At 56.6% G+C, this 10,034-nt stretch overlaps 1 protein-coding gene across 1 annotated transcript; it reads left to right on the forward strand.

Moving 5' to 3' along the window:
• Window positions 1–5,469: 5,469 nt before the first annotated feature.
• On the forward strand, window positions 5,470–9,496 carry TUBB2A (tubulin beta 2A class IIa). The gene is made up of 4 exons (XM_043908646.1): window positions 5,470–5,630; window positions 7,005–7,113; window positions 7,447–7,557; window positions 8,241–9,496. Exons 1-4 carry the CDS (start codon window positions 5,574–5,576, stop codon window positions 9,299–9,301), a joined length of 1,338 nt encoding a protein of 445 aa, XP_043764581.1. The 5' UTR covers window positions 5,470–5,573; the 3' UTR covers window positions 9,302–9,496.
• The last annotated feature ends 538 nt before the right edge of the window (window positions 9,497–10,034 follow it).

Raw genomic sequence — 10,034 nt, forward strand, 5'->3', positions numbered from 1 at the left:
TGATAGAACACTTATCCCCACTCTACCAACGATGAAACTAAGGCAGAGAGAGTAAGCGACTTGCCCGAGGTCACAGAGCCAGCAAGAGGCGAAGTCCGGATTCGAACCCACTCCAACCATCCAGGGCCTGTGCTGCTAACCCCTCAGGGAATGTGGGGGTGGGCTGAGTTGGGGGACATTCAGCCCGGTCACATGAACAGCCTTGGCTGTGGGAAGCAGAGTTTGTTCAGAGAATTTAGTATGATCCAGGGATGCTAGGTTACAGGGAAAATGGTAGCAGTTGGGAGAAGGTAACATGTATTTGATAATTTGTGGGTTTATGTATCATTTAAGTCATAGTGTAAAAATAACAGTATTTTTCATTCTTAATGCCCAAGGCAAAAATGATTGAAATCATGATTAAAAGGAATAAAAACATCTAAATAACCCGTGAAAGGGGAAAAAAGGAAAATATCAAACATCAAAAATAGAACTAGAGGAGAGTGGGAAGACATACATCTCTTCTTTAGTATTTTATAAACTTTTAAAATTTTATACTCAGAAAATATGTGTATATGAAAGATATCTTTACCACAAGAAACATGTATAATGTGTGTGCATATTACACATACACAGTATACTGTAGATTTTTTTCAGTTAAGAAAAGTCCAGATTGACAATTCTAGTAAAAATAATTCATACTGGGACACGAAACATTCCAGAAAGTAGTTGAAAAACAATTATTACATATTTACTCCAAATTATTATTGTGCAAAAATTTATAAACTTCGGTTGAGCTGACTATCTTCAAACTGGGGTTCAGACTCTTTATGTTTTAGGCAGTCACACTTCAAATGTTTTAAGCAAAATTCCTCCATCTTCATAAAGAGACACTTTTATTAAAAACCTGAACATGTGTGTATAAAAGAGCAGACAGGGCTGTTTTAGATGTTTCAGGGGAAAGAGAGATTGAGGAGCCCATCTCCTGGGCCTTCTCTGAGGTCACAAAGAAGGTGTTCCAGAATGACTGATAGCATTCTCCTGCTTGCATGGTTCTCGGGTCCTCGCTATTCTATAGAGGAAGCTGATGCTTGACACACATTTCCCCTGGACCACATCTGTCCCTTACTGACGCACCTGCCGAGGGCAGTGGCCGCCGTCACAGGACCAGGGACTCGGGGCAGGTCCGCTGCAAGGCTCGCAGGGAGGCCGAGCGGGAGGGGACGGCAGAGCCTGCAGGAAGGCGCACGCCCAGCCTCGCGCAGGGAATGCGCGTCTTCCCTCTCCCGCCTGAGTTTTGTCTTGTCACCCGAGGGGCCTTAGGGGTGGGGGTGGCTCTAACACTGGTGACATCAGCCCAAGACAGGAACCGACTCGGGGCAGGAGGAGGTGGCTCCCTGCCCCCGTCGCCCTGCCCAGGCCCGGAGGAGCCCTTCTCAAACACAGGGGGACGTGGGGAGAGCCACCTTCTCCCCAGGCCTCGTCAAAGCCCGTCCTGGCAGGGGGAGGCTCGGGGCCCCACTTCCTCCTGCAGTCTCGCGGGGGCCGGGTCCACATGGCCGACTGCGGCTGGCGCAGAGTCCCCGGATGAGTCACCTGCGGTCGGGCAGGCGTCCTTTCTGCCCGTGTGCATCTCTGACTGCCTGGCTCAGACACGGGCGGGGCTGGCACAGGTGGGCCGGGGGCACGCTGGGTGCGGAGGAGAAGGCCTTTGCTGCCAGGGATGGACGCCCGCGGCCTGGGCCTGCTGGAGCCAGCGCTGTCGTTCACTCACTGTCCCCAGACAGCCTCTCTCGTCTTCACGGTGTAACGAAGCCAGTTTCCAGGTTTTGGTGCTGGGGGCTGAGCGCTCAGATGACCTGCTTAACTGCCTGACTAGGAGGCAGGAGAGTGGACCCCGCCCCTCGCGGGAGATGCCCAGCTGTTACCCAGTACCTCCCCTTCCTGGCTCCCAACCCCCCACCTTGGCTGAAACAGCACAGGCCAAGGGGCAGTCAGCTCCAGAAGCCCTCTGTGAGCCGTGCGGCCGCGGAAGTTACGTGGAGCAGGCCTGTCCTCTGCACAGGTTCTGGAAAGGCCCCGCTGGTCGTGAAGAGCCCAGGGCATGGAAGCTGGGGGCAGCGCTGGTGAGAGGGTGGAGGCCATGCCCTCAGCACACGGGTGCAAACCAGCTGGGGGGCTGAATGGTGGGCGCCCCGGAGCTGCCCCTCCCCCGCGAGGGGGCGCCAGGCTCCTGCCTGGGCAGGGGGGACCCCGAGGACTGGCTTCCTGGGGCAGGGGAGACAGAGCCGTGACTTTGCCCACCATTAACACGGCAAATGGGCCTAATATTTGTAACGACAGCATCACCTTGGGTTTTACAGGGGCATTTTTGCTCCATAAACTCAACCCGCTTTCATATAGAGCCTCTCATTTCCTACTCACAAAGCTGGCTGCAGGGCACCTGTAATTATCACTTTAAAGCTGGAGAAACTGGCCCCAGAGAGGAAAGGAGACGTCCTGGGAAACAGCAACCCCTGGTCTCTGCTGCCCCGGCCCCCAGTTCAGGACTGTCCCTAGGGATGATGAAGGCTGGGTCTTAGCCTCATCCTGGCCAAGCCTTTAAAACGCCCCTGTGCTTTTTCTTTGTAGAAGGAAGTTCTATGCCTTCACTCACAAGCTTTGTGGCTGGTCAACTATGAGCCTCCTTTTTGAAGCTGTTAACTTGGGATGGTAATAATGTTTACTCCGGAACTGTAGAAATACATTGTGAGCCACATAGGTAATTTAAAATTTTCCAGTAGTCACTCTGAGTGTAGCAGTCATTTAAAAAAACAGAAACATGGGGGGGGGGGGAACAGAAACATGGAGAAGGAAATGGCAACCCACTCCAGTATTCTTGCCTGGAAAAGTCGATGGACAGAGGAGTCTGGCGGGCTGCAGTCCATGGGATCACATGACTGAGCGTGTGTGCACGAGGGTGGAGGGAGATGGGTAGGTAGCAAGAAACTGGTAGAACTAAAAAAAAAAAAAATAGAAACAAGTGAAATTAATTTCAAAAATATGTCCAAGATATTATATTGATTAGTAATCAATATACAAAATTAGTAATGGAACCTCTTCCATTCTTTTAACTTCCTGAGTCCATGGAACTGGATGAGCATTTACATCAAAGCACATCTCAGCCCAGACTCCCGGGGCTCAGAGGCCACACGTGGCTGCCGGCCTGCAGCTGGACGTCCACCTCCATGAGGTGGGCACGGGGACGAGGCGACATAAGGCGCGGAAGGCACACGCGCCACACACACACACACTGGCCGCCGAGCTCCATAAGGAGGCAATGGGGACACACACACACAGAGACACACACACACAGACACACTCACACACAGAGACACACACAGAGACACACACACACAGACACACAGACACACTCACACACACAGAGACACACACAGACACACACACACACAGACACACACAGACACACACACACAGACACAGACACACACAGACACACACAGACACAGACACACACAGACGCAGAGACACACACAGAGACACACACACAGAGACACACAGACCCACTCACACAGAGACACACACAGAGACACACACAGAGACACACACACACACAGACACACACAGACACACACACACAGACACAGACACACACAGACGCAGAGACACACACAGACACACACACAGATGCAGAGACACAGACACACACACAGACACACACACAGGGACACAGACACACAGACACACACACACACAGACGCAGAGACACAGACACACACACAGAGACACACACATACAGACAGACACACAGAGACACAGACACACAGACACAGACACAGACACACAGACACAGACACACACACAGACAGACACACAGAGACACACAGACACAGACACACAGACACAGACACACACACAGACACAGACACACACAGACGCAGAGACACATACAGAGACACACAGACACACACAGACACAGACACACAGACACACACACAGACACAGACACACACAGACACACACACAGACACACAGACACAGACACACAGACAGACACACACAGACACAGACACACACACAGACACACACACAGACACAGACACACATACACACACAGACACACACATAGACACACACGCATACACAGACACACATACACACACAGAGACACACAGACACACACAGAGACACACACAGAGACACACAGACACAGACACACACACACACAGACACACAGACACACATACACACACACACATACACACACACACAGAGACACACAGACACACACACAGACACACACACAGACACACAGACACACACAGACACACACACACAGAGACACACAGACACACAGACACACACAGAGACACACACACACAGAGACACACAGACACAGACACAGACACAGACACACACACACAGACAGACACACACACACAGACACACACACAGATACACACAGACACACACACAGACATGTCAAGCTCCATAAGGAGACCATGGAGACACACAGATACACACGTCATGCTCCATAAGGCTGCCATGGCGACACATGGATATACACACACATGTCAAGCTCCATAAAGAGTCCATGGGGACACACACACACAGATAAACACAGACACTCACAGACACACACACACACAGACACACACAGACACACACACACAGACACAGACACACACACACACACATGTCAAGCTCCATAAGGAGGCCATGGAGACACACAGACACACATGTCATGCTCCTTAAAGCTGCCATGGGGACACACGGATATACACACACATGTCAAGCTCCATAAAGAGGCCATGGGGACATACACACACACAGACACACATGTCAAGCTCCATAAGGAGGCCATGGGGACACAGACACACACACAGACACACACGTCGAGCTCCATAAGGCCACCATGGGGACACACAGATACACACACACATGTCGAGCTCCATAAAGAGGCCATGGGGACACACACACAGAGACACACACAGACACACGCACAGACTCACGTACACACACAGACACACACACACACATACACCTACACACATAGGTTTCGGCGGTGGAGCTCTGTAAGGAGGCCATGGAGACACACACAAGGAATTTCCCACATTAAGCGCCCTTGGCAGGACAGCCAGCGCCCAGTGACTTTTCCTAGTTCCTCCCCAACTGAGCACCTTCCTAATGTGGGCAGAGGCGAAAGGGCCCCCCAGCAGCCCCCCACCGGGACGGCCGCCTCGGCCCCCACCGGGGACCCCCACTCCCCCCGCCCTGCACCCCCTCCCGGCGTTTACAGCCGCCGTGATCCCCACCCCATGAAGAAAGCCGAGGCCGATGGGCCGGGACTGGCCCCGGGACGGGAACGCGCCCCAGGGGACCCCGCGCGCACCGCGGCAGGCGGCCGGCACCTCGCGCCGCGCCCCGGCTCCCCCTCGCGGTGCCGCAGTCCCCGCACCGCCCCCGCCGTGACGTCACCGGGGCGGGGCCCCCGCCTTAAAAGGCGCGGCCCGGGCGGCGGCGGGGTCTGCGCCGAGTCCGCCGGTCCGCGCTCAGTCCAGGCCCGCGCCCCCACCCGCTCCGCAGCCGGCACCATGCGCGAGATCGTGCACATCCAGGCGGGCCAGTGCGGCAACCAGATCGGCGCCAAGGTGGGCGCGGCGCGTGGGGCCGGGGGTTCGGCGGGGCCCGAAGGCGGGGGTCCCCGGAGGGACAGAGAGGGAGCGGCGGGGCCCCAGGGTGTGCCTGGGGCCGGAGAGGGACCGGGGAGGGAGCTGACCCCCGGGGAGGGGGCGGCGGGGCCCGAGGGCGGGGGTCCCGGGGGGCCGCGGGTGAGAACCCCGGAGGAACGGAGAGGGGGCGGCGGGTCCCCAGGGTGTGGGACCAGGAGGGGGCGGGGGAGGGTAGGCAGGGCCCGAGGGCGGGGACCCCGGAGGGACGGAGAGGGGGCGGCGGGTCCCCAGGGTGCCCGCCGGGGCCGCAGCGGGACCGCGGAGGGAGCGGACCCCCGGGAGGAGCTCGGGCGCGGGGCGGGGCCGGGCGCCTCACAGCCGGCCCTGATGCTCCGGGCTACTCAGCTGTGGGAGTTTAATTACGGCTCCGGACCCGGCCCTTGTGAGGGACGCGGTTGGTACCTCCCCGGTAGATTAGCCTCTGAGATTTGATTGGGGGCTTTGGTGGTGAAAATCCCGCGGCCTCCTGCGGAATTTATTTTGCATATATTGTCTGCAGTGCGAATGAAAAAACTGCAGTGTCATTGGGTGACAGATGCTGTGGAGGGTTCTCGGGATCCGATAGACGGGGTGCACCGTCCAGACGGGGTGGCGGGTGACGCCGGAGTCTGACTGCCGTGGGTGCGGCGGCAGGTGGCCGCCCCGGGCCGAGCCGCCGCAGTGGGCGAGGCTCCGCGGGCCGGGTGCCCGGGTGTGGGCGGGCGCCCGCACAAGGACGTGGTCTCTTTCACAACCGCCATATTGCCCACCCGCCCCCCGCCTTTCCTGATGCAGACGCACGCTGCACCCTGCCCCTCACCCCAACCCCCCCCCCCCCCCCATTCCGCCTCTGCAGTCAGTGACCCAGGAGCCCCGCGGATGCCCCTGCCTAACGCGGCGCTGCTTGGAGGGCCGGGTCGGGTTTGCGCCAGGACAGGGCGATCCCTGCAGGCAGCCGCAGGGCGGGGTCCACCTGTCCTGGGTCTTGCCAGGACCCGTCTGTCCGCTGGGATGCTGACGCTCAGCCCTGCCTGGGGGCCCAGCCTCCCAAGCTTCCGCAGCTGTGCCCCCCTCCTCCTCCAGGGCCCCTCCCTGCTTCCCAGTCTGTCTCCCTGACATAGCTGATGCTCTGCGCATCCCCGAGCCCCTCCGCAGAAGCTGCTGGAGGAACAGGGCGGCAGTTGCGGGCCTGTCTGCGGCTCCCTGCCTGTCTGACCACAGTGCCGCTGTTCCAAGGACAGGAGAGGAAGGGAAGGGCCATCGTGCTGACACCTAGGATGCCAGACCATCACGTGCTTCTTTCTCTATCTCCAGTTTTGGGAAGTCATCAGCGATGAGCACGGCATCGACCCCACTGGCAGTTACCATGGCGACAGTGACTTGCAGCTGGAGAGAATCAATGTGTACTACAACGAGGCCGCTGGTGAGGACCCCGCGTGCTCGGCCCCCTCTCCTTGTGTTCGGCTCTCTGGCAGCCCCAGTGTAGCAGGAACACACACACACGACAAAGAAAGGCTTCCTGCATGCATTTAAATGTCAGCTGCTCAGAAATACCCTCAGAGCCCCTGAAGTCCCCTGCATGAGGGTCATAACCAGGCGGGCCCTCACCTCCCTTTGTAGAATAGAAACCTCCTCTAATCTCCTTTTTGCCTCTTGCTCGAATTTTCTGGGATGAGCTCTGCCTGGAGAGGCACGGAGAGCAGGGTGTTGTCTGATTGCTCTGCCTGCAGGTCTGAGTCCTGCTCTGTCCCCACAGGTAACAAGTATGTGCCTCGGGCCATCCTCGTGGACCTGGAGCCCGGCACCATGGACTCTGTTAGGTCTGGACCCTTCGGCCAGATCTTTAGGCCTGACAACTTCGTGTTTGGTACGTAGGGGTGATGTGTGGGCCCTGGCTCAGTGGGCCCCCTTCCTCCTGACCCCGTGGGGATCTCTGCTGAGTACCTGGGGGAGGCTGTGTGTCCACAGAGGCCCTGAGTCCCGGCCTCACTGTCCCTGGTCCATGGGCTGTCAGCCTTCTGGCCCCTGTCCACGCAGCTCAAAGGCCAGGGTCAGCCTGCAGAGGCTGCTGCAGCCCTCCCCCTACAGAGCAGAACAAAGAGCGAAGGGAAGCTTCCAGCAGCAGCTCACAGGCCACCAGTCATTTCAGAGGACCCGTGACACGGGCAAGCCCTTCAAGGAGCCGAGGCCAAAGGCGCAGGTTGTGAGCAGAAGCTGAGCTGGCCCTCTGACCATGGGCGCCTCCACCCTTCCAGCTCACAGCAATTGATTTATCAATGAGAATTTACAGAAGATTCTTAGTTTTAAACCAGTTGGGCTTTGTTAAACTATTTTCTTAATTAATAACATCATATGAACTAAATGTTTTGTTGTATTAGATCTTCAGTGTTTCTGAGGATCACTGATATATAGAAAACTTTTCTGTAGGTAGAAAGTCTTTCTGAAAAAGAAGGATCTTTCATCTCTAAAACTAATCCAGAGTCAGGAAGATAGAATCTGGAATTCCTTACTGAAGTGTTCGCGTCTGACACTATCCTCTCCCTCTGGCAGGCCAGAGCGGCGCTGGGAACAACTGGGCCAAGGGCCACTACACAGAAGGCGCCGAGCTGGTGGACTCCGTCCTGGACGTGGTCAGGAAGGAGTCCGAGAGCTGTGACTGTCTGCAGGGCTTCCAGCTGACCCACTCGCTGGGGGGCGGCACGGGGTCTGGGATGGGGACCCTCCTCATTAGTAAGATCCGCGAGGAGTACCCCGACCGCATCATGAACACCTTCAGCGTCATGCCCTCGCCCAAGGTGTCGGACACGGTGGTCGAGCCCTATAACGCCACCCTGTCCGTGCACCAGCTGGTGGAAAACACGGATGAGACCTACTCGATCGACAACGAGGCGCTGTACGACATCTGCTTCCGCACCCTGAAACTGACCACCCCCACCTACGGGGACCTCAACCACCTGGTGTCGGCAACCATGAGCGGGGTCACCACCTGCCTGCGCTTCCCGGGCCAGCTCAACGCCGACCTGCGCAAGCTGGCCGTGAACATGGTCCCCTTCCCGCGCCTGCACTTCTTCATGCCCGGCTTCGCCCCGCTCACCAGCCGGGGCAGCCAGCAGTACCGGGCGCTGACGGTGCCCGAGCTGACCCAGCAGATGTTCGACTCCAAGAACATGATGGCCGCCTGCGACCCGCGCCACGGCCGCTACCTGACCGTGGCCGCCATCTTCCGGGGCCGCATGTCCATGAAGGAGGTGGACGAGCAGATGCTCAACGTGCAGAACAAGAACAGCAGCTACTTCGTGGAGTGGATCCCCAACAACGTGAAGACGGCCGTGTGCGACATCCCGCCCCGCGGCCTGAAGATGTCGGCCACCTTCATCGGCAACAGCACGGCCATCCAGGAGCTGTTCAAGCGCATCTCGGAGCAGTTCACGGCCATGTTCCGGCGCAAGGCCTTCCTGCACTGGTACACGGGCGAGGGCATGGACGAGATGGAGTTCACCGAGGCCGAGAGCAACATGAACGACCTGGTGTCCGAGTACCAGCAGTACCAGGACGCCACGGCCGACGAGCAGGGCGAGTTCGAGGAGGAGGAGGGCGAGGACGAGGCCTGAGAACTTGTCAGATAAATCGTGCATCCTTAGTGACTTCTGTTGTCCTCAATCAAGCATGGTCTTTCTATTCGTATACTATGGTGCTCAGTTTTGCCTCTGTCAGAAATTCACTGTTGATGTAATAATGTGGAACTCCTCTGGAAATTGCAGTATTGTCTAAGATATCTATACTAATAAAAAAGCATGTGTCCAAGACCTGTGGTCTCTTTATTGCAAATAATTTTTTATTCTTTCACTAAATGCTTCCTTTCTAAGTATGTGTCTGGGTTTAGTAACTTTTAATAGGATTTTTATTTTCATATTTTTAATTAATAGCTTTTCTGCTCTGTTAGTAAAGACAGGCAAGTGTTGAAAGTGTTAAGTCACTCAGTCGTGTCTAACTCTGCGACCCCACGGACTGCAGCCCCCCCGGCTCCTCTGTTCTTGGGATTTGCCAGGCACGAATACTGGAGTAGGTTGCCATTCACTTCTCCAGGGGATCTTCCCAAACCAGAGATTTAACTTGGGTCTCTCCTGCATTGCAGGTGAATTCTTTACCATCTGAGACACCAGGAAAAGAGAGGCAAGCAAGCAAATTGATCTCCACTGGCCCCACGTATCAGGGACGAGCACCCAGGAGTGTGAAGGTGGAGAGGGGGGAGGGCGCCGTGCTGACCTCCCCGCTTTGCTGTGATCCCAGCAACCCCGTGAACACGTGGGGTCCAGGGCCCTGGGCAGGGGCCGTTTTCAGCTT

The sequence above is a fragment of the Cervus elaphus genome, chromosome 7 (assembly GCF_910594005.1).
Source record: "Cervus elaphus chromosome 7, mCerEla1.1, whole genome shotgun sequence".
Lineage (NCBI taxonomy): Eukaryota > Metazoa > Chordata > Mammalia > Artiodactyla > Cervidae > Cervus > Cervus elaphus.